The sequence below is a fragment of the Cloeon dipterum genome, chromosome 4, assembly GCF_949628265.1.
Source record: "Cloeon dipterum chromosome 4, ieCloDipt1.1, whole genome shotgun sequence".
In the NCBI taxonomy this organism is placed as follows: Eukaryota; Metazoa; Arthropoda; class Insecta; order Ephemeroptera; family Baetidae; genus Cloeon; species Cloeon dipterum.
In genome coordinates this window covers 32783698-32807475 of record NC_088789.1, presented here as the reverse complement: position 1 = coordinate 32807475, position 23778 = coordinate 32783698, and the positions used below count along the sequence as shown (strand labels likewise).

Below are 23778 nucleotides of genomic sequence, written 5' to 3'. Positions count from 1 at the left end.
TCAATATGATCCAATTGTGACGGACATTAAGTGACGTCAATATGACGTCACCCGGGTGATATCATGTGACATCAATATGACGTCACAGTGATATTTTTTTTCTTGCAGGGTAACAAAGTGAGCAATTGTTCTTCTCAAAATTGCACAAATATAACTAATAATTAAAGAATTTGCTGTTAATTTTGGTGATTATCGAAACTCGCGGAGACGTAGACAAGATAAGGACAAAGAAGGTGCCTTAACAGAGATAACACTCGTCCTAATTCATACAAGTTAATATTTATTGGATGTAAGGAACAAAATTTAAAAAATATACACATTCTGCTTCTCTCAACCTATAATAATTATCATTTTTTAAACACTCCTTGCTGCGCCGCACGAAGAATGAAGTCTCTCATGACATCATCCTTCAAGAGCTTGAAGCCATCACTGTTCACAACAGCAGTCATGTTCTCTAAGCAGAAACTGAAAACGAACTCCTTAACTTCCTAAAAAGAAATGAGAGTCCAGACCAGAAATGTTATTATAAAAATAGTAATAAGGTACCTCGGTAGCAAGTTGAATTGCTTTGTCGTAAATCGAAGCTGCATTTTCCACAGTCAATCCTCTCTTGATAATTTTCAAGCACTCCTTTTGCAGATCAGTCATCAGATAAAAGTGGGCCAAGGAGAAAATTTCTATATTTTCAGTTAATCATTTGAAAACAGAAACCACTTTAATTAAATTTCTTTACCTAGAGCCAAATCTGGCTGAAAATCAACCTCGTTGGTGTAAAAGTATTTCAAGAAGGCGTAAAATACATCGTAGCTGTGATTCTCGATCATTTGCTCCCTTTTAAAAATTAAATTTTATTTTATTCGCGAAATTAAATAAATTACCTTTCGTGGCTCTCCTTCCAATCACCCTGGAACATCGTCTCGAAAACGGCGCATTGCAATATCAGAATTGCTTTGTGCGCGTGGATTTTCTTTCCTTCGACAACGAAAACAACGTCAGCTGTATCCTATATACGCCACGATTTGTCGTGTAAAATTTTTGGAAATGTATGTCTATTTTCCTTACGGCGTGATTAAAAGCTTTCTTGAGCCATTTCGGCCATTCGTTTCCAGTGTTATTTTCTTCTATCGTCTTGTCAAGATTTGGACGCAACGGTCGGAATGTAATTGCCCCATTATTTGGAATATTCACAAAAACTTCATCCAGTGATGCTAATATAGTTTTTTGGGGGCTTACAATAAATGAGCCTTAAGATAGAATTCGTGCGTTTGTTATGTTTTAATTATTTTTAAGATTAAAATCCTACCTCGGGATCCCGAGCAACCCCATACGTATACTTCATTTCCTTCTGTGACTGCAGTACTACGATGGCTAGTGTAATGAGCGGCTATGTCTCTTATCCTATCAACAATCAAAAGGATTGTTTATTTGTACACAATTTGTCTTATAAATATTTCACTCATTCAGCAGTGCTTAATATAGTTGTTAATTATCCGTAAAATCTCAACTGACCTGCCAAAATTTCCAGATATCAAAGTTGGTTGGTGTGAATTTTTGTAGGTTCCGTTTCCAAGGTGGCCACATTCGTTCCATCCCCAAGAATAGATTTTTCCATCGTCGGACAAAGCGAGGGCATGATTTACTCCACAAACAATTTTTGTAATGGTAATGCCATCCAAGCCTGGCACTTTGCAAGGAATTTTTTGCTCCTTCACATATGCGTTTTGGCCCAAAATGCCAGCTTCATTTTTCCCCCACGCAAATACCTTGAAAGTGAATGGTCAACTTATTAACAAGAGGTATATGAGAAATAATATTTTCATCTTATATCTATAGTTCTGCAGAAAAGCAGCCGATTTGAATAATTAATATAAATAAATCAAAGGTGATTTTTTTGAGTATATATAGTCTCTGGGAACAAAAAATCTCAATTTAAGGATAACTTTTTTGCCACACTTAATGTTGCCCAAAGAATAATCGAATGGATATCCAAAATATTATCCCGAGATTAACCCAGGGTTAATCAAAAAGGCAGAAGCAAGAGGAAAAGGATTCTTCTCCAAGGAATATTCCTGGGTTATTCTACAAATATTTTTCCGATTAACCCTGAAGGTTATTCTCGTGAATTTTTTTATTTACCGTGGGATAGTAAAAAATAATTCCTGATAATAATCTGTGGCGAAGTTGGTATAACTCTGGGTGATTTTTGGACTATAAATTTTTGGGGAAAGATTACACTTAAAAGCAAAGACTCGTAAAGACTCGTTAAAAGATAATAAATAATTTTCACCTCTCTTGAGTCTAGGAGTGCTACAGATGATAAATAGAGACAAGCGACGGATGTCACAACTCTTCCAGCCGAAGGAAATACCAATTTTGATGGCAAAGTTTGGTCACCTTTGTGTCCCAGGCCCAACTGCCCATAATCGTTACGACCAAAGGAAAAGACCTTAAAAGTGTGGTATTTAAAACTGTGAATCACTACTATGAATTACATTCATTTTATTTAAACCTCTATATCCGAAGTTAATGCCAGGGTATGGTCACAGCAGCAGGCCACTTGCACAACTCTTTTTGTTGCCAAAATTCCTTTTATTTTGGTTGGAATAAAGGTGTCTCGTTTGGTACCCAGTCCAAGCTGGCCAAAATCATTTCTTCCCCAGGCGAAAACTGAGCCGGAACCAGAAATCGCAAAAAACGTACGATATGAGAATTGCAACTCTGAAGAAAAACATTCGTCATATTATTTTGGAGCCACATCAATAATAAATCTACAATCTTCACCTTGAATGTTTTGTCCGCACAATTGTTCAATTTTTGTGTGCTCTGTGCGTGGTTCCTCGTCGCCAGTACCAAGAAATCCTGTTTTGTTTTCCCCAAAGCCGTAAACTTGATCATCTTTCGTCACGTAAATTGCGCTTCCTTCTTTAAATGTCAAATAGCAAAGATTTAGTATGTTCTCAAAGCTCTAACTTTAATGAAAAGCATTGAATATAGCAGCATGGGCAATTAATAGAAACTAAATAATATTACAGAGAAAAGTATCCGAAATTCCACATAATATTTTCAAATTTTCTTACTTAATTAGTCTAATGAAAATTTTGTATAAAAATAAAATTTAAATCTTACTAAATACAACCGCAAGCCTGATATTCCGCTTCAGTTCGTCGCTCAGCTCCTGAAATATTTTCCACTTGTCCAAGATTTCCACCATCGTGGCAGCAGAAGACTTCGAACAAAATCAAGTTCTCTTCAGTGCTGCTTGCAAGAAATGCAGGTGTTTTCTTGGCAACGACACTGGCTTATCTACGTCTCTCTGCTTTACTGCGCAATCGAATTTTGTTCTTTTACAATCGGAAAACACGCAACCTTGAAAAACAATAGAGGAAAATCATGTTTTCGATTTCTTGGATGACAATAAATGTATAGCTATAGTGACTGGGGTAATAACACTCCAAAAATATTATAACACTGCCTTGTCAGAGCGGTCGTCGCGGGCAAAGAGCCCCTCTATTTAGAGTGATGGACGCTAGGGGGCATAGAGAACTGGCGCATCTGATTGGTCGCCGTGCCGCACGACTTGACGCATGCGCAGTTTACTTGCAAGCTCAAAAACAACATTTCGGCGTAGGGGTCCAAAAGAGGCCAAGTGGCGCGGGGGTTAATTTTGCCTCAATTATCCGTGCATTCGCATTTTACCGTGAAAATAGAGTCTTTCTACAAAACACAACGGGTTTATAGCCGCATGACAAAGCGCATGCGTCTTGCAACATGATATTGCGCTTTAGAGTTACGACTTGGTGGCGCTGGCGAGCAAGGTGCTTAAGGGGTTCCAGCTGCTTTTCCTCTAATATATGAATTTTCCAAGTGTTTTAACCCTGAAACCGGTGTTTTACTGTCAAAACTGGAAAACCTTATTATATTGAGCAGATTTTCGGGCTTGTAGTGCTTCAAACCTTCGCGCTTATTTGTGCAAGTGGCAACCCTAGGATTGTCAGGGTAGCTTTCATTTGTTTGCCAGAGCTCGGGCGGGAAAATTTAAACAATTTTACCAAACAATTTTCTAATTATTCATATGTGATCGCCTGAAAATGACAAGATATGCTTCTCCGTCACACACTTCTTGGCTGTATCCAGCCCTTGAGTTTACTAACTTTTGGCGCCACTGAGAGCAAAAAGGTAGTTCTGTTGCTACTCACAGGCAGCAGTTACCAAACTGCCAGAAGAGGCCTCTGCTGCTGCAACCTGATCGCGTCCCCGCTCATAATCAGCTGACATTCGGAGGGCGACGTATGTTATAGCGAAGCAGCCTGATAAAATCGATTATTTCTCCTCATAACAGTCAGAACTGCAGCAAAATCGGTCTGTTCCAAGTAAGAACCTTTTCTTTTGTAAATCAGTATGGGCTAGTTGTTTCTGTAGTTAATAATAATTATTTTAAGCCTGTATGAATATGCCAAAAGGTTTGACGAACACACAGCAGTCTTTAAAATTTTGTTCTCAATTATTCTATGCTATTTCTTTACATTAAAATTTACTACTTGTCTTCGTGGAATGTTGTCTAGAAATTTAAAGACCTGTTGAGCTACCCACCGGAAATGGAAGCTTCAGCATTAGGTTGAAACTGTCAAAAATTAATAACGAATTAGTACACGCTCTAATTGGTCAAAATGTGTCTCCATTTTTTCTAAAGCCAAGTCAGTCGAGCTCTCAGACTTGTTAATCCCTTAAAGACGAGTGAACAAGACGATTTACAGGTATAAAATTGATTTTATTCTTATATATTTTTTTGTCCTTATTCAAACTGCGGAACTAGAAAAACATAATAGAAATTGTTGTAGAAAATATTTAATTTATTTTTGGAATGTTTCAGCGTTCTGTTTAGCTTCCCTTTGAGTTCGAGTGTTATTGAGAGTAAATTCCAAGAATGGAATCCAACGCTGAAGCTTTTCCCAGAGAAGTGTCGGAAGAAAAGAATTCCACGTGCGAAGCAGGTAAAATATTTCAATGCCTCTTTCCTGTGTCACAAGAAATCAACACTAAAATTCATAGATATTTTAATATAACGATTTATGTAAAATTTCCTTTAGAAAAACGGCCCGCTGAAAAATCTCCTGAGTCAGAGATTAAAAAGAAAACTCGAAGGTTGGATATTGACGTGCCAAGTGATGAAGGGTGGAAAGTTGAAATATTTTCCCGTAGCCGAAGAACCAAAGTGCACGGAATCAACAAAAGGCGGTAAGATAATTGGGATTCCTTGAATCGTTCACGTACTGATCTTTTAATTTTCTTTTCCACCAGAGCAACTTCCAAATGAAAGGAAATTTTCTGAGCTTACTTCAGTCGAAGAAAAGTTGGAGTACGTTAATGCACACAGAGGCGACATTCCTGCCCTTCTATTCGCGGCAAAAGTGGGCGATGATGCAGTTTGCAATCGCCTCTTCGACTTGAGCAGTTATAAAAGCCATATCGACAATAACGGGGCCAGCGTCGTTCACTACGCTGCCATGAACACCGACTACGGAGTAAATGTGCTTGATTTCTTTCACCGCCAAGGTGTAGACCTATCTCTGCAAGATGAATTCGATTTCGATGCTCTCAGCTACGCTCTCAGAGAGGGAAATATTGAGAATGCATTATTTCTAATCAGCAAATTAAGCTACGAAGAAAGTCTTTTGGAGCATTGCATTTGCGAGCGAGGAGTTGACTCGGCAAAATTAGTTTTTGAAGCACTTACTGCCAAGGGATTAGTCGGACAGTTCGATGTAAACCTCCTGTACAAGGCAGCGTCTCACGCAGACTTGCCGATGCTGCAGTGGTTGGTCCAAATAGGCGGAGTGAATGATCATGATGTATTCTACAATATCCTCCTGCATTCCGACAAGAACGCGACTCACGGCGACGAGATTGCCAACTTCGTAATTTCCAACTTGCTAATCTGGGAGCGGCCAACTTTTCTGGCCAGAGCTCTTAAAACCGGAAACTGCAACGTTGCGACGAAACTCTTGAAGAAGGGTGTCACCTTGGTTGCAAACGAAGAAGAAAAGCAAGCGTACATGCTGCTTTGCGTGAGGGAAGATTCACTTCTGCTTGCCAAATTCGTGAAAGGATTGGGACAACCGAATGTCCAGTTCGACGAGTCGTTGCTGCTTCTCGCTTTTGAGTTTTCGAGCGTCGAAATGTGTCAATGGATTATAGAAAACGCTCATGCTAATCAGCCGCTCTACCCTAATTTCAATTGGCTTCTAGCCACCTTGAAGAACAAACAACACGGAAGCAAGATCCTGCTAGAGTTCAGTGAACTATTCAAATCACACGTGGAAACGTTCTACCAAGAAGGAGAAACTCCCCTTCATATTGCTTTAAAGTATGAAAACATCGATGCCGCTGAGGTTTTAATGACGATTAGTAGTGGTGCAAGATTTGACGTGACGTGGAAAGGGCGTGGTCTCCTCCAATACTGCGTGGAGAAAAATTTGCTGCCGGGTGCTATATTCTTGATGCGGATTTGCGGTGAAAATCCGCAGCTTGCAGACGGCGCGACCATTTTACCCGTCGCGGCAGAGTTTGCAAACGTCAAAATGTGCCAATGGCTGATGACCAAGCTGAATTTCGAAACTGCAACCGAAATGACAAAGGTTTCATTTTTACGCCGTGCTGTGCTCAACGAAGCTCACGGATTGGAAATAATTCAGCGCTTCATCGGGCAACTTGACCAAGAAGCCTATTATAAAGACGACGTTGACGAAGAAAATGCTCTTCATCTTGCCCTCAAGTTCGGAAAGCTTGACATTGCGAAGTTTCTGCTCGAACACAACGAATCCCTCATTCACGAAAAATGTGGAGGACACAATTTGCTTCTTTTCTGCGTGTCGGCCAATCAGCTGGAGAGTGCTAAATTCGTTTTCGGATTGGCCAAGAGCATGGCAAGTGGAGAGAATGGGAAGACTGCAATGCTCATCGCCCGGAACAATGGCAATGAGGAAATGCGTCAGTGGCTTGTGTGCGAATTACACGATTTGAAGACGAATGATACCGAATCATTTGACGTAGCTATGTCACTACGTTTTAAGAAGTTTCGGTTGAAATATCGATAACCAATAACATTTAGCTTCATACAATGCAAATAGTTTTAAGCCTCAATTCTTGGAGCATGTGAAAAGAATTTTGATAGTAGACCAGTAGTAATGCCAAGATTACAGCGGTAATCATTTTTTTAAAGGCTTTACAATGATACACATGTTTTTGGCCATTTCAGTAGTAAATTTTTTTCAGGAATCTTGTGTAGTTTTACTTAATAACCGTTCAAAATGCTGGTTTTGAGATCGCGTATTAGATAATTTGTACTTTTTATTTATTTCTGCACTTTCTGAATAGTTTGATTGCCATTTAATATAATTATAAATTTTGATTCACTGCACACTGCGAGAATTATAGGGTGGAGGCCGTCATGCGCGGCCTTTTAGTGAACAATCCATTTCAATGAAGCAACTGTAACAATTTAGCATGGTGGCATTTTGAATTTGAGCGAATTTTACGCATTTTTGTCAAATATTCTTTTTTCCTCTGACATTCTCGGAAACAAAAGTTTTCTAATTTTAGAATTCACAAACACTGCAAAATTTTAAATTCTAATATATTTGATACGTTAATAAATTAATTTGTGTTTATTCAGCATTTAATCCTTTAAATTAAAAGCTGTTTGCCTGAGGAAAATTTCTCGCAATTGATGTAGAAAATAGAGAGATATCAAATCCGGAGCGCGCAAGCAGTGGTATCACACGGGACACAGGGCGCATCAGAGTTTGACCAAGGGGAAGGAAATTTAAAGCATTTCTATTAGATTTTTCTTGTCTAATTTTAAAAGAAATCGAATGATTTTTTCTGCGGCGTCATATACCTGAACTACATAAATTTTGGAAATTCAGTTCCGATTATTGATTACTGTTTAAAATTATATTAATATACTGTATGTAGCGAATTCTGACTCAATAATGAAGCTGTACATATGTAGCATTTGACGACGCCTTGTCCGCCTCCGCCGCCCCCGGTGACTCGCTTCTCCTTTTTTGACGCGCAAGAACACATTCGGGAGGTAAGATTAATTTCGTATTATATTGAAACCGCTTCGAAATGTGTTCAAAATTTAATTTTCACATCGTCTTTAAATAGTGAAAGTCAAGCCAGCGTGAAAATAACTGCTTTTGGGAGTGTTTTTTTTATCGCGATTGCATCGCTGCGGCATCGGAATAGTTCGAGAGTCGAGGCGAAATTAACGCGCGGTCGGATTCTTATCTGACTATCACGAACAGGCTTAAAGCCAGTTGCAATCTTTTTCCGCCTCGCATTATATAGATTAGAACGACAGTTAAAACTCATCTGCTGGAGTGGCTGAAGTATTTTTAAGGTTTAAAATAAAAAATTTAATAACAAGAAAAATCTAATTTCTTTGAACTCAATTAAGAAAAACCAAAATGCATTAGATTAAAAAGCAACAAATTGGCTCCGTGCTGTGCTGCGCGTCTTTGAGCAACTATCTGCGATACGGTTATCTACAGTTTTAGAGTCTTCAAGCCGTCACTGCTTATCACTTAAATTTAGGAAATTTATTCAAAAATTAGTTTCCAATTTAACCTTCGAGTCGTGGTAAATCGCCTTCTCGAAAATCCCAGCTGCGATTTTCACCCGTCACGACTCTTTTGACGAGTTCCCGCATTTATCTTAAAAGGTGGTAGAAAAGCTCCAAAACAAAGAAGCTCTTTAAAAAAATTATTGTTTGTTTTAAATGTCCATTACTGAGTTTGGAATCTGGCCTCAAGTTGATTTCTTCTGTGTAGATGAATTTCAAAAAGTCGCAAATTGCTGTGCCCCATTAATTGTTTGCTCACTAGAGATAACTACGATAATTTATCTTGTGCTGCTCACTAATATAATATTGAATGGAGTGGATGGAGCCATCAATCAAATCAACAAAAAAAAAAACTGCCATGTCAGATAAGCACGACACGGCATCCGATAAGTAGGAAATCACGCATGACAACGAGAGATGTGATTAAATTCTTTGGGGTGATGTCATCTTCCGAAGCCAGTAAGATAAGGGATAGGTTTGAAATGGGTTTATATCGGAAATATTTTTATAAGGAACATTTATTTGAATTTAAATCGTGATATTTAACAAAAGTGAGCAATTGTTTTTCTCAAATTTGCACAATTTTAACTAATAATTAAAGAATTTGCTGTTAATTTTGGTGATATTGAAAGTGTAGCAGACAAGATAAGGACAAAGAAGGTGCCTTAACAGAGATAACACTCGTCCTAATTGATACAAATTAATATTTATTAGATGTAAGGGACAAAATTTAAAAAATATACTCATATTGCTTCTCCCAACCTATAAAAATTATCATTTTTTAAACACTCCTTGCTGCGCAGCACGAAGAATGAAATCTCTCACGACATCATCCTTCAAGAGCTTGAAGCCATCACTGTTCACAACAGCAGTCATGTTCTCTAAGCAGAAACTGAAAACGAACTCCTTAGGTTCCTAAAAAGAAAATAGGGTATAGACCAGAAATATTATTATAAAAATAGTAATAAGGTACCTCGGTAGCAAGTTGAATTGCTTTGTCGTAAATTGAAGCTGCATTTTCCACAGTTACGCCTCTTTTGATAATTTGCAAGCACTCCTTTTGCAGATCAGACATCAGATAAAAGTGGGCCAAGGAGAAAATTTCTATATTTTCAGTTAATCATTTGAAAACAGAAACCACTAGGCTTTAATTAAATTTCTTTACCTAGAGCCAAATCTGGCTGAAAATCAACCTCGTTGGTGTAGAAGTATTTCAAGAAGGCGTAAAATACATCGTAGCTGTGATTCTCGATCATTTGCTCCCTTTTAAAAATTAAATTTTATATTTTATTCGCGAAATTAAATAAATTACCTTTCGTGGCTCTCCTTCCAATCACCCTGGAACATCGTCTCGAAAACGGCGCATTGCAATATCAGAACTGTTTTGTGCGCGTGGATTTTCTTTCCTTCGACAACAAAAACAACGTCAGCAGTATCCTATATACACCACGGGTTGTCGTGTAAAATTTTTGGAAATGTATGTCTATTTTCCTTACGGCGTGATTAAAAGCTTTCTTGAGCCATTTCGGCCATTCGTTTCCAGTGTTATTTTCTTCTATCGTCTTGTCAAGATTTGGACGCAATGGTCCTAATGTAATTGCCCCATTATTTGGAATATTCGCAAAAACTTCATCCAGTGATGCGAATGAGGTTTTTGTCGGGCTCATAATCTCTTGGCCTTAAGATGGAATTGGTGCGTTGTTGATTATGTTTAAATTATTTAAAGATTAAAATCCTACCTTGGAAGGAACCCCATACGTAGACTTCATTTCCCTCTGTGACTGCAGCACTAAGATGGAGAGTGTAATGTGCGGCTACGTCTCTTATCCTATCAAAAATCGAAATGATTATTATTTGTACAAATTTGTCATTTAAGGTATTTTACTCACTCAGCAATGATTAATATAATAGTCCTTTAAAGTTCAACTGACCTGCCAAAATTTCCAGTTATCAAAGATGGTTTGTGAGAATATTCTTTTGTTCCATTCCCTAGCTGGCCAACGTTATTCCATCCCCAAGAATAGACTTTCCCATCGTCGGACAAAGCGAGGGCATGACTAAATCCACAAACAATTTTTGCAATTGTGATGCCTTCCAAGCCGGGCACTCGGCAAGGAATTCTTTGCTCCTCCACGTTGTTTGCACTATGGCCCAAAATGCCATATGAATTGTTCCCCCACGCAAATACCTTGAAAATTGAATGATCCAATAATTAACATGAGGTATAAGAGAACTAATATTTTCATCTCATATCTGTACAAATAGCAGCGGAATTGAATGTGATAACTTTTGTCACGCTTAATGCTGATCAAGGAATAATGGAATGGTTATCCAAAATATTATCCTTGAGAATGACCCAGGGTTAATTCAAGAAGCAGAAGCAAGAGGAAAATGATTCTTCTTCAAGGATTATTCATGGGTTACTCTAGAAATTTATTTTCTAATTAATCCAAACGGCGGCTATCCTTGGACAAGAAAAAAGCGTGACATTTGTTAACCGTGGGATAGTAAAAAATTGTCACCTCTCTTGAGTCTAGGAGTGCTACAGATGATAAAAAGAGACAAGCGATGGATGTCACAACTCTTCCAGCCGGAGGAAAGTCCAATTTTATTGGAAGAGTTAAGTCTATTTTGTGTCCCACTCCCAAATCACCTTCCTTGTTACGACCAAAGGAAAAGACCTTAAGAGTGTGGTATTTAAAACTGTGAATCACTACTATATAAATTAAATTTATTTTATTTAAACCTCTCTATCCGATGTTAAAGTCAGAGTATGGTCACAGCTGCAGGCCACTTGCACAACTCTTTTTGTTTCCAAAATTCCTTTTATTTTGGTTGGAATAAAGGTGTCTCGTTTGGTACCCAGTCCAAGCTGGCCAAAATCATTTTTTCCCCAGGCGAAAACGGAGCCGGAACCAGAAATCGCAAAAAACGTACGATATGAGAATTGCAACTCTGAAGAAAAACATTCGTCATATTATTTTGGAGCCACATCAATAATAAATCTACAATCTTCACCTTGAATGTTTTGTCCGCACAATTGTTCAATTTTTGTGTGCTCTGTGCGTGGTTCCTCGTCGCCAGTACCAAGAAATCCATATTTGTTTTCCCCAAAGCCGTAAACTTGATCATCTTTCGTAACGTAAATTGCGCTTCCTCCTTTAAATGTCAAATAACAAAGATTTAGTATGTTCTCAAAGCTCTAACTTTAATGAAAAGCATTGAATATAGCAGCATGGGCAATTAATAGAAACTAAGTAATATTACAGAGAAAAGTATCCGAAATTCCACATAATATTTTCAAATTTTCTTACTTAATTAGGCTAATGAAAAATTTGTATAAAAATAAAATTTAAATCTTACTAAATACAACCGCAAGCCTGATATTCCGCTTCAGTTCGTCGCTCAGCTCCTGAAATATTTTCCACTTGTCCAAGATTTCCAACATCGTGGCAGCAGAAGACTTCGAACAAAATCAAGTTCTCTTTGGTGCTGCTTGCAAGAAATGCAGGTGTTTTCTTGGCGACGACACTGGCTTATCTACGTCTCTCTGCTTTACTGCGCAATCGAATTTTGTTCTTTTTACAATCGGAAAACACGCAACCTTGAAAAACAATAGAGGAAAATCATGTTTTCGATTTCTTGGATGACAATAAATGTATAGCTATAGTTACTGGGGTAATAACACTCCAAAAATGTAACACTGCATTGTCAGAGCGGTCGTTGCGGGCAAAGAGCGCCTCTCTTTAGAGTGATGGACGCTAGGGGGCATAGAGAGCTGGCGCATCTGATTGGTCGCCGTGCTGCACGACTTGACGCATGCGCAGTTTACATGCAAGCTCAAAAACAACTTTTTGGCGTAGGAGTCCAAAAGAGGCCAAGTGGCGCGGGGGTTAATTAAGCCTATTGTCCGTGCATTCACATTTTACCGTGAAAATAGAGTCTTTTTACAAAACACAACGGGTTTATAGCCGCATGACAAAGCGCATGCGTCTTGCAACATGATATTGCGCTTTAGAGTTACGACTTGGTGGCGCTGGCGAGCAAGGTGCTTAAGGGGTTCCAGCTGCTTTTCCTTTAATATATGAATTTTCCAAGTGTTTTAACCCTGAAACCGGTGTTTTACTGTCAAAACTGGAAAACCTAATTATATTGAGCAGATTTTCGGGCTTGTAGTGCTTCAAACCTTCGCGCTTATTTGTGCATGTGGCAACCCTAGGATTGTCAGGGTAGCTTTCATTTGTTTGCCAGAGCTCGGGCGGGAAAATTTAAACAATTTTACCAAACAATTTTCTAATTATTCATATGTAATCGCCTGAAAATCACAAGATGCTGCTCCGTCACACACTCCTTGGCTGCATCCAGCCCCTGAGTTTATACTAACTTTTGGGCGCCACTGAGACCAAAAAGGTAGTTCTGTTGCTACTCACAGGCAGCAGTTACTAAACTGCCAGAAGAGGCCTCTGCTGCTGCAACCTGATCGCGTCCTCGCTCATAATCAGCTGACATTCGGAGGGCGACGTATGTTCTAGGGAAGCAGCCTGATAAAATCGATTATTTCTCCTCATAACAGTCAGAACTGCAGCAAAATCGGTCTGTCCCAAGTAAGAACCTTTTCTTTTGTAAATCAGTATGGGCTAGTTGTTTCTGTAGTTAATAATAATTATTTTAAGCCTGTATGAATATGCCAAAAGGTTTGATGAACACACAGCAGTCATTAAAATTTTGTTCTCAATTATTCTATGCTATTTCTTAACATTAAAATTTATTACTTGTCATATGACTTTAAAGTATGAAAACATCGATGCCGCTGAGGTTTTAATGACGAGTACATTTGGTGCAAAATTTTACGTGAAGTCGAGAGAGCGTGATCTCTTCCAATACTGCGTAGAGAAAAATTTTCTGCCGGGTGCTATGTTCTTGATGCAAAATTGCTATGAAATTCCGCAGTTTGCAGACGGCGCGACCATTTTACCCCTCGCGGCAGAGTTTGCAAACGTCGAAATGTGCCAATGGCTGATGACCAAGCTGAATTTTGAAACTGCAACCGAAATGACAAAGGTTTCATTTTTACGCCGTGCTGTGCTCAACGAAGCTCACGGATTGGAAATAATTCAGTGCTTCATCGGGCAACTTGACCAAGGAGAAGCCTATTACAAAGACGACGTCGACGAAGAAAATGCTCTTCATCTTGCCCTCAAGTTCGGAAAGCTTGACATTTTGCGAAGGTTCTGCTCGAACACAACAAATCCCTCATTCACGAAAAATGTGGAGGACACAATTTGCTTCTTTTCTGCGTGTCGGCCAATCAGCTGGAGAGTGCTAAATTCGTTTTCGGATTGGACAAGAGCATGGCAAGTGGAGAGAATGGGAAGACTGCAATGCTCATCGCCCGGAACAATGGCAATGAGGAAATGCGTCAGTGGCTTGTGTGCGAATTACACGATTTGAAGCCGAATGATACCGAATCTGCTGACGAAGCTATTTCACTATATTTTGAGATTTGCGGTTTGAACATCGATAACCAATAACATTTAGCTTCATACAATGCAAATAGTTTTAAGCCTCAATTCTTGGAGCGTGTGAAAAGAATTTTGATAGTAGACCAGTAGTAATGCCAAGATTACAGCGGTAATCATTTTTTTTAAATGCTTTACAATGATACACATGTTCTTGGCCATTTTAGTAATAAATTTTTTTCAGGAATCGTATGGAGTTTTAGTAAACAACCGTTTAAAATGCTGGTTTTGAGATGAAAAGACTGCGTATTAGATAATATGTAATTTTGTTTATTTCTGCACTTTCCAAATAATAGTTTAGCTGCCATTAAATGTAATGATAGATTTATTATAAAATTATAATAATACGTAGCGAATTATGACTCAATCATGAAGCTGTACATATGTAGCATTTATTTAAAGAATTCATCCAACAAATAATGCTACAAATCGTGAAAGAATCTTCAAAGAACTAAAATTCTTAGGCGCCTTTTAACCATGGTTCCTTTTGCGCCTATACTGACAGTGAGAAAAATAAATTGAGCAATCTCATTGGTCCTTACAAATAGCACAATGATCGCCAATCGCCACACGGGCGTTTCGGTGCGGCACTCGTGGCAACTAGGCGCGTGGCGATAGGGTGTGAGTTGCGGAGAAATGTATATTACCTTTGTACGTGAGCTACAAGAATGATTAATGAATGTAAATGAATTTCTAAAGAACGAGAATTTTATTATTTAAATTGAAATTGTGGCAATTTCAGTCAAAATTTGATGGAATTTGAGCTTCTTGCAGACTTTACTTTAACTCCTCGTTCAAATCCCTTTTTTAGTCCAGCGGCGCCTGTGCTTTGAGCGGCGTCGGCCATATTTGCTTTTTGTTTTTTGTGTTTGATCGATTCAATTTTTGCTGAAAACTCTCTCAGGAATTTGAGCAGTATCTCACGTCAGTTCAGGTAAATAGCCCAAAGACTTATTAGCTGCGATCCTCGTTTGTTTATATTTCTAATTCTGTGATGATTATGTATTCGAGGATTTGTTTCTGATTAAAATCACGAAATAATTCTGGTGCGTGGCTATGGATGTCCATGAAAATCGTAGTAGATATAGATTGACTATTAATTATGTACATTTTCTGCAGCATGAGCGCCGAGCAACAACAGAAAAGCGATGTTCAGTTAGTGGAGTTGACCAAAGTCAGACTCCAGAATCTGGCGAGGAAGCAGAGGCTGGAGGATCTGGCGCTGCAGTTCGTTGCCGCAAATTTCCAACTGTATAAAGATTTCAACCTACGTAAGTTATTTATTAGTTTTTATGCGATGACAGTTATAAAATTACCCGTCTGTTTCACAGGCTCTCAAATTCGCGAGAAACTATTGCAGAGGATTTTGCAGTGGAGATTTTTTGTCCCATATTATGGTGGAAATTTGGAGCAGTTTGACAAGATGATGCAGGCGCTGCCACACCTGGTCGGCGAGCGGACTGTCTCGGTCGACTTTACGAACATATTCACGTTTTGCCCGAGTGAAAAAATCAAGAGCTCGTTTATCAAGGTCTGCAAATTTCATCTTTTAAGTTGAATTATTATAAATTTGTAACCGCGCTGCGGCTCTGTTAAAGGTGTGCGAGTTGTTGGTTCAAGCCGCGCCAAACATCGAAGAATTGTCGATGGCGAGTGAATATCCCAAGCTCATCATTCAGGACCTGCTGCAGCCGCTGACAAAAATGCAGAAGCTGCAGGTTCTGCGGCTCGGATGTTGCGAATTTGACCGTGACGGATTACTTGAGCTGTGCAAAGCTTTGCCAAGTCTTAGAGTGTTGAGCGTCGGATGTCTCTATTACGACATTGAATATTCTGGCTGTGGAAACGACCTTTCAAGAGCCCTGCAGCACCTGAGAGTGCTTGAAAAGGATGATTGGTGCCCATTTCTCCTGTCGGTTTTTTCAAGGGTTGCCCCTCAGCTGGACTGCATTTGCACCTGGCAGCGGGACGAGGTCACAACTGTCCGTCTGCACGAGGAGGAGGAGGACAAAACGCCAAATCAGCGAAGGAGAGTCTTATATTTGGGCCTTGGTGGTGAGTCTATTGATGGCAAGGAGGAACTCCACGTCAATTACCCATTCATCACTCACTTGGAGGTAATTTATTATATAATGCACGTAATTTTGTTTAAATATGAGTTTTCTTTTGTAGGTGAGCGGTTCTTTCATCAACGAATATGGAGTGGATAGTTTGGATAAATTTCAAAACTTGAAAACTTTGGTTTTGAAAAGCTGTGATTTGACCGACGTGGACAATTTGATGAGAGTTTACGGACAGAAACTGCGCAGGCTCCACATCTTTGCCGATCCCGACACTCCACTGGAAGGACTGACGTTCGGACGCATTTCTGAATGCGGTCTGCAACTGGAAGAACTTGACTTGAGCGACGTCATCATTCCAGACGCAGATGCCTTCCCAGAACTGCGAGATTTCTCCTGGGTTAATAGGTAAATTTTTATTTTAAAAATGTAATCACTTATTTATAATTTCTCCACAGTAAGGATGTCGATTGCGTCATGCCTCTGTCGAGCATCCTGTCTTCGCCTAAACTTGAGAACATTACGCTGCAAGGAAAGTACAAAGTGGAGGACTTGAGGAGCTTAGCCACCCTGATCGAGCAGAAGAAGGTCCTGAGGCAGTTGCAGTCCTTGCACTTGCGCAAGGTATACACCTACGCCTGGAATTCAAACTTCAACATGGCCCACTTCAGGGCTGCCGCACGCCTGGCCAAGACTGCATCTGCGTTCCTTCCTTTACTGATTCACGTCTCTCTTTCTCTTTACAACGGCTTCTTTTTTGCCAGCTGCAACCAAATGATTAAGATGAAGTTGGTTAAGGAGCATATTGATAAGGCTATGATCAAGATTTTCAAGGAGTGCGAGAAATTTGGAAGTTTAGGTTTCAAACCATGAATTTTTCGTTTATTTTGATATTTAGTCTGCGTATTTATTTTTGTGCTGCAGCATATGGAAATGAATTTAAAGAAAGTAGTGAAGATTGATTTGCTCTCTAGATAATAAATTAAATTCGGATCACTTTATTTTGATAATGCGCCTTAGTGTATCGTAAAAGTTATCCCTTCAACCTCCAATAAAGGTAGAACTACATGCAATAAACAATTTAAAATGTACTATTTTATTTAAAATGAGGATTGAAGATTCTATATACACATCATAAACTATGAAAACAATTTTCTGTGATTAAATCAAGGTTTTAGAGAATAAATTCCTTTAAAACAAATCTACTACGTACATAAGTTGATTATAGAAAAGATAATTGAACCATAAATTTTAAATTAAATAATTGGACCGCTGAAAAACAACTATTTCCTTCAAAGGTGAATTTTACATAGTTGAACAGTGAGCAAGTCGATTTATATCTGGCGGTAAAACACTAGCATGAAAGTTCTTTGGCCAGATATGAAATATTTATTCCACCGCCGTCGAATCAGATCATCCACGATCCTCCGCCGCTCGAAAATACATAATATAGTTAACTGCTCGACCGCGCTTAACTCGTCTTGTTTTTAACTTTCATTTATTTTGTTCCTGCTATTATAAATTGATCGATCTGGACTGCAAAGACCAAACATTTGGCATTATTTTGTGCATCAGAAGAATGTTACGCGACCTACCAGAAAGATATTTTTGATAAAGGGTTCTTGTGTGGAAGGAAAATTATCATTCACTTTCAGGGATTCCAATTTATTATTTATCCACGTAACGCCGCGACTTCAAATGACAATTAAATTTTTTTTTAATTCAATTTTAACAGGCTATTTACAATACAATGGATATAATCAAGAAAGATATTTATCTATCTTTATCAGGAACAAAGTAAATATTTTTTCCCATATAATTGCATTATTTGTTTCTGTTAATGACCTTCGTTGAGAGCTACTAGCTATCGTCGAGAATCTCTCATTAAAGTATCTCCTTAAACTTTATTCTTAGCGAATTCTGACTCACAAATGCTTTACGTTTTTAACAATCAGAGAATACTTAGAAACCTGCTAAGAAACGTGAAAGAATTTTCCAAAAAAATAAAAATCTTAGGCGCCCATGCCCATGCGGATGCTTTCGTAATTTTGTTATGAAACTTATCGCATCCGACGACAGACTGTGCATGACGTTGTGAAGTGAATGAAAGTTTTATTAATTAAAAGAGTCTAAAAATGGGATCATTTTCAATTTTGCAAATTTATTCATTTCATGCATCTCAAAATCACACGGACCAATTAAACATCAATGTTTCTTGGATGCGTTTTAAACTTACTCTTTTGACTTTCGTGCGGAGTGCAGTAAATCTTTGACTTCTTGGCTGGCCGCAAAATCCATTACGGACCTTCAGTCGGAGGCCTCAGTGTCCAGGGTCAGCCCCTTGGCTTAGCAGCCACCGACACATGTCCAGGTCAGCGTACTCTGCGGCCAGAGGTACAGGACGTACTTTCCATCTTGCCCGAGTTCTCTTTCTTTTATCAGATTCACATTGTTTTTCGAGTGAACGAGCTTGAGATGAAAAGCGCGCGTTTTTTATTTGTATTTCCCGCCCTTGCTTCCGCCAATTGCTCTCAAAATCAGCTGATTGCCACCTGATATAAGAAGGCAGGCGAGTGAGCAGTGAGTCAGCAGTCACCTGAGCAACCGCGTGCAGCAGCGCAGCAGGTAAACACTATCTTGATCGTCGGAACTAACAATTTTGTGATAAATCTTATCAGATTGCAATCCTTAGATCTTGATAACGCCGCAATTTCGCTTAATCATATTTTAATCTCACGCAGGGGTGAATTTTAGGGTAGAATCGGTCCCTCAAGGCGCTTTAGAGCCTCATATAAGGACTGTAAAGAGCTGAAAAGGAACCCTAGAGAATTTTACTTTCGCTGATTTTAGCTTAGAAGGTTTTATTTCTCACTACTATTAATTCAGTCATTTTATTGTGATTAGAAGGGTGAAAATCTTCTAAATTTTGAATTGCAGAAGAATACTTTTGCTAAATATTCACGAGTTGGGAGATTTAAATAGTTCTAATCTGCCAACTGATGGCGCCGCTTGTTATTTTCATAATTTTCTGGAATTGGAAACGCAATTTCGAGTAATTTATCGATTAAAAATAAAATTAATTTGACGGTTTGGAATTTAAAATTATGCTATATAGCAACAAATCGCGGTCAAATAGTTCTTTTTTAGCCTTTGTCTTGTACATTTTCTCGAAAAGGAATGCAATCCTCCATTGTCAAATGTCAACCCAATATACTACTATAGATTCTTACCAAATTTTTATCTTTTATATGTTCCAGAATTTTTTGAATTCTCTCAACGCTACCCTCATAAAAGGAAAAAGATCAATTGACGGACTCGCCAGACCGAAAGGAGAGCAGTGAGTTTTTAAATTCCTTTCATTGACGCATTTTTCTAACATTCCGATTCCTTACATTTTAGAAAAACGACTTCTAGAAAACAAAAATAGTATTCTTCAAATGGAATTCTCCGCGATGAAATCTTTGGAAGCAAAAATAAATTTCGTCATGAAAAACAGAGGTGAAACTCCGATGCTGCTTTTCGCTTCCAAAGTTGGCGATGTGGAAATTTGCGGCTATTTCGTGGAAAAAGGGGCCAACGTCGTCGGCACCGTGGACAAAAGAGGCTCCAACGTCTTCCACTACGCCGCCAGGAACGCCGCGCACGGCTTGCAACTGCTCGAATACTTTGCGAGCCTCAGAGCAGACGTCAAAAGAAAAAATGACGTTGGTGAGGGAGCGGAAATGGTTGCCGTCAAAGAGGGAAACTACGACTTCGCCATTGCATTGTTCAACAAAAGATCAGAGGATATGAGCTTCTTGGCACACTGCATCGCCTATCAGGTTAAACTGGACATATTGAAGTCCTTGTACGAGAAAAACGCGTCCGTGGGAAACGTGGACAACAACATCGACTTGAAATATCTGATTCCCACAGCGGCAGGGTTCAGAGACTTGGACATCATGAAGTGGGTCGTCGAGATCTGCAGAAGCAGCTTGGAATATAGCACTCATCATGTGAGAAAAGGAATTCTCCTTTCAGCTCTAAAGGCAAGCGGTGACAACATGAAGCACGGCGAGCAAATCGTTAGGTTTTTAATGGAAGAGTTCAGTCTGAAACTTTTGCCGACGGATTTGGAGTTTCTTCTGAAATCCGCATTTTTGAAAGGAAACATTCCAATGGTAGATTATCTGATGAAGAAGCATGGCGCTCATATATTGGATAGAAAATCATCGTTTCTTGAAGAACTCATCAGCGATGAAAACGTCAAGGTCGAGAGCATTGGAGAATTCCTCAACCTGGCCGGAAAGGAGATGGATGAGTTCCTCATCTATCCTCTCCACTTAGCTTCTCAGCATTCGAGGCCTGATGTGTGCGAATGGATGGTCCGTCAGGGCTTTGACGTGACTGCTGTCGATAGTACCACGTTGGGCACGGTTCTCCACTATTCTGTTTTGAATAAATCGCACGGATTGGCGAACATTCGATTCTTTGCCCCGAAAATGCCCCTGAAAGACATGAACCGAAAGGATGTTCTAGGCAAAACGGCGCTTCACGTTGCCCTCTGCAAAACAAGACTGGACATGGCCGAGGCACTGATCAAATATGGCGCTGATTTAGACGTCGATTTTAAAGGATGCAATCTGCTGCTTTATTGCGTGGGAAGAAACAGGCTGCTCAGCGCCAAGTTTGTGTACGCAAAAAAGAAGAGCATGGTCAATGGACTAGGACCAGAAGGAAAGATCGCTTTGCACATCGCCAGCGAGTTAAAAAACAAGCACATGCTCCAGTGGCTGAGGGAAATCACCACCCCGACCTTGACGCTGAAGGAAATACTCGACAATATTGCATCACGTTAGACCAACATCAAAATTTACTGTGATTTGTACAGTAAAATTTCTTGAATAAATAATCCTGTGAATTTTTTCAGGGATTCATGTGCGATATATATCTTTAATTTCAGTTCATTTTGAAAAACTGGGAGCTTTTAGAACCACGCAATAGTTATATTTGCTTTGAATGATATATGCAAACCGCGCATCAAGAGCGTACACACGGCGGCAGTTTCCACTCTTGTGCCAGGCATTTTTCTCGCAATGTTAATTGTTGGAAACGCAAAAAATTAATAATAATAATAGTTGGAAAAGTAGAATTTACAATTAACACCGCAACAAAGGAGCTGTTGGAAATGCTCTTGTTGCAGGTTCTGGCGTCAGATTTTGGGAGAAAAACATTTGCAATGATAATCTTGAACTAATACATACCAAGCATTGGCGAAATTCCGCATTAGTTCGCGGACAACTTTTAATTCATTTTGTTTCTTATTGAGCCTATAATAAAATCTCTCAGGAAACAGACTTAGATTCAAAATGATTTTATTGCGGTCAGCAGGGCAACTGTGCCCCTTACATCCACATCCAGAACACACAAAAAATATAAAAAAGCGATTTTTTGTTTTGATTACAGAGGGAAAAGTAAAATCAGTGAATCGGTTCCAGAGACGGAGCTATATATTTTTTTAATAAAAACTTCAAAATACTCTAATGAAATTTAATTGGATAATACTGAAGTTGTTAATGTCTGCCGAGTTACAAAAATACTGATAAAATTGTTCTGTGTTTTGAGAACGGATGACATCAACTCGGTAATTTTTATTGCTCCGCTCGACGCGCTTCTCTGTCGCGCACATCAAAGAGCGGCGCCGGCGGTGGGTGGTTGCTCCAATTCTCTCTTTATTTTATTGCGACGTCCGCTATCTCAAACGGCACCAAATGCGAATTTTTTCCATTGTTTCCTTTTGAAAAATCATAAAAAGGCATTTTTTCTAATAAAGATTCCAAAGCACTTTTATAGTCACCAGGCCTGATAATGATATTTCTCTTACGTACGTTCTCCAAAAGAATTAAAGACCAATAATTGTTTTTCTCATGCTTATCAAGACGCGACGTGTGTATATTTTTATTGCATGATTACAATTTTATGGCTGCAGCCAGGCAGACAGACGCTGACCGGCTCGTATAGATAATCCTAATCCTGCGTCGTCGCTAAGAGATAAAACAGCCAAATCGAATGCTTTATTGTCATTTCTTTCCTGCGTTTCTTGCAAGCAGCGCAGTCGTGATGAGAATTTGCTGCTATAGCTGCCGCGATGTCGGACAGCTTGAATAAGTGGAAAATATTTCAGGTTCTTAGCGACCAACTGAAGCGGAATATCAGGCTTGCGGTCGTATTTGGTAAGCTATTAGTTTTATTTTGTTTTGCATAGCTTTAAATAGCCTTGTATAATGTAAAAAATTAATAATTTATATATATTGAATTGGGTGGTGCATTTTACTATTATTTAATTTCCACTTCCCGCTGCCAAATTCATTGATTTCAATATGTGCATCCTCTGATCTTTGCTATTTAACATTTAAAGAAGGAAGCGCAATTTACGTGACGAAAGATGATGAAGTTTTCGGCTTTGGGGAAAACAAAACAGGATTTCTTGGTACTGGCGACGAGGAACCACGCACAGAGCACACCAAAATTGAACAATTGTGCGGACAAAACATTCAAGGTGAAGTTTAAGGATTAATTATTGACGTGACTCCCAAATAAATACGGCATGTTTTGATTTAGGGTTGCAGTTCTTTAAATTAAAAGCTGTTTGCCTGAGGAAAATTGCTCGCAATTGATGTAGAAAATAGAGAGATATCAAATCCGGAGCGCGCAAGCAGTGGTATCACACAGGACACAGGGCGCATCAGAGTTTGACCAAGGGGAAGGAAATTTAAAACATTTCTATTAGATTTTTCTTGTCTAATTTTAAAAGAAATCGGATGATTTTTCTGCGGCGTCATATCCGTAAACTACATAAATTTTGGAAATTCAGTTCCGATTATTGATTATTGTTTAAAATTATAGTAATATACTGTATGTAGCGAATTTTGACTCAATAATGAAGCTGTACATATGTAGCATTTATTTAAGGAATTCTTCCAACAAATGCTACATACAAAAAATCGTGAAAGAATCTTCAAAGAACTAAAATTCTTAGGCGCCCTTTAACCATGGTTCCTTTCGCGCCTGCTAACAATGAGAAAAATAAATTGAGCAATCTCATTGGTCCTTACAAATAGCACAATGATCGCCAATCGCCACACGGGCGTTTCGGCGCGGCACTCGTGCCAACTAGGCGCGTGGCGATGGGGTGTGCGTTGCGGAGAAATGTATAGCACCTTTGTACGTGAGCTACAAGAATGATTAATGAATGTAAATTAATTTTTAAAGAACGAGAATTTTATTATTTTAATTAAACTTGCGGCAATTTCAGTCAAAATTTGATGGAATTTGAGCTTCTTGCAGCTTTTACCCTAACTCCTCGTTCAAATCCCCTTTTTTAGTCCAGCGGCGCCTGTGCTTTGAGCGTCGTCGGCCATATTTACTTATTGTTTTTTGTGTTTGATCGATTCAATTTTTGCTGAAAACTCTCAGGAATTTGAGCAGTATCTCACGTCTGTTCAGGTAAATAGCCCAAAGACTTATTAGCTGCGATCCTCGCGAGTTTATTTTTCTAATTCTGTGATGATTTCGAGGATTTGTTTCGGATTAA

General features: G+C 39.0%; 4 protein-coding genes and 1 long non-coding RNA gene across 5 annotated transcripts; 3 read left to right on the top strand and 2 right to left on the bottom strand.

The window, feature by feature from the left end:
* Positions 1–347: 347 nt before the first annotated feature.
* Positions 348–3211, bottom strand: LOC135943841 (RCC1 and BTB domain-containing protein 1-like). The gene is made up of 5 exons (XM_065490508.1): positions 3137–3211; positions 879–1003; positions 734–831; positions 547–677; positions 348–488 (listed from the first exon to the last, which is right to left on the bottom strand). Exons 1-5 carry the CDS (start codon positions 3209–3211, stop codon positions 348–350), a joined length of 570 nt encoding a protein of 189 aa, XP_065346580.1.
* Positions 3212–5165: 1954 nt separating this feature from the next.
* On the top strand, positions 5166–7094 carry LOC135943840 (uncharacterized). Its single transcript, XM_065490507.1, has 2 exons — positions 5166–5235; positions 5299–7094. Exons 1-2 carry the CDS (start codon positions 5166–5168, stop codon positions 7092–7094), a joined length of 1866 nt encoding a protein of 621 aa, XP_065346579.1.
* A 2306-nt stretch (positions 7095–9400) lies between these two features.
* LOC135943839 (RCC1 and BTB domain-containing protein 1-like) lies at positions 9401–13816 on the bottom strand. The gene is made up of 5 exons (XM_065490506.1): positions 13727–13816; positions 9939–10063; positions 9792–9889; positions 9600–9730; positions 9401–9541 (listed from the first exon to the last, which is right to left on the bottom strand). Exons 1-5 carry the CDS (start codon positions 13814–13816, stop codon positions 9401–9403), a joined length of 585 nt encoding a protein of 194 aa, XP_065346578.1.
* A 5874-nt stretch (positions 13817–19690) lies between these two features.
* On the top strand, positions 19691–21043 carry LOC135943838 (putative ankyrin repeat protein RF_0381). The gene has a single exon (XM_065490505.1). The coding sequence runs from the start codon at positions 19691–19693 to the stop codon at positions 21041–21043; it is 1353 nt and encodes a 450-aa protein (XP_065346577.1).
* Positions 21044–22306: 1263 nt separating this feature from the next.
* Positions 22307–23296, top strand: LOC135941858 (uncharacterized). Its single transcript, XR_010575020.1, has 3 exons — positions 22307–22417; positions 22603–22743; positions 22806–23296. It is a non-coding gene; the product is annotated as an uncharacterized LOC135941858 (long non-coding RNA).
* The last annotated feature ends 482 nt before the right edge of the window (positions 23297–23778 follow it).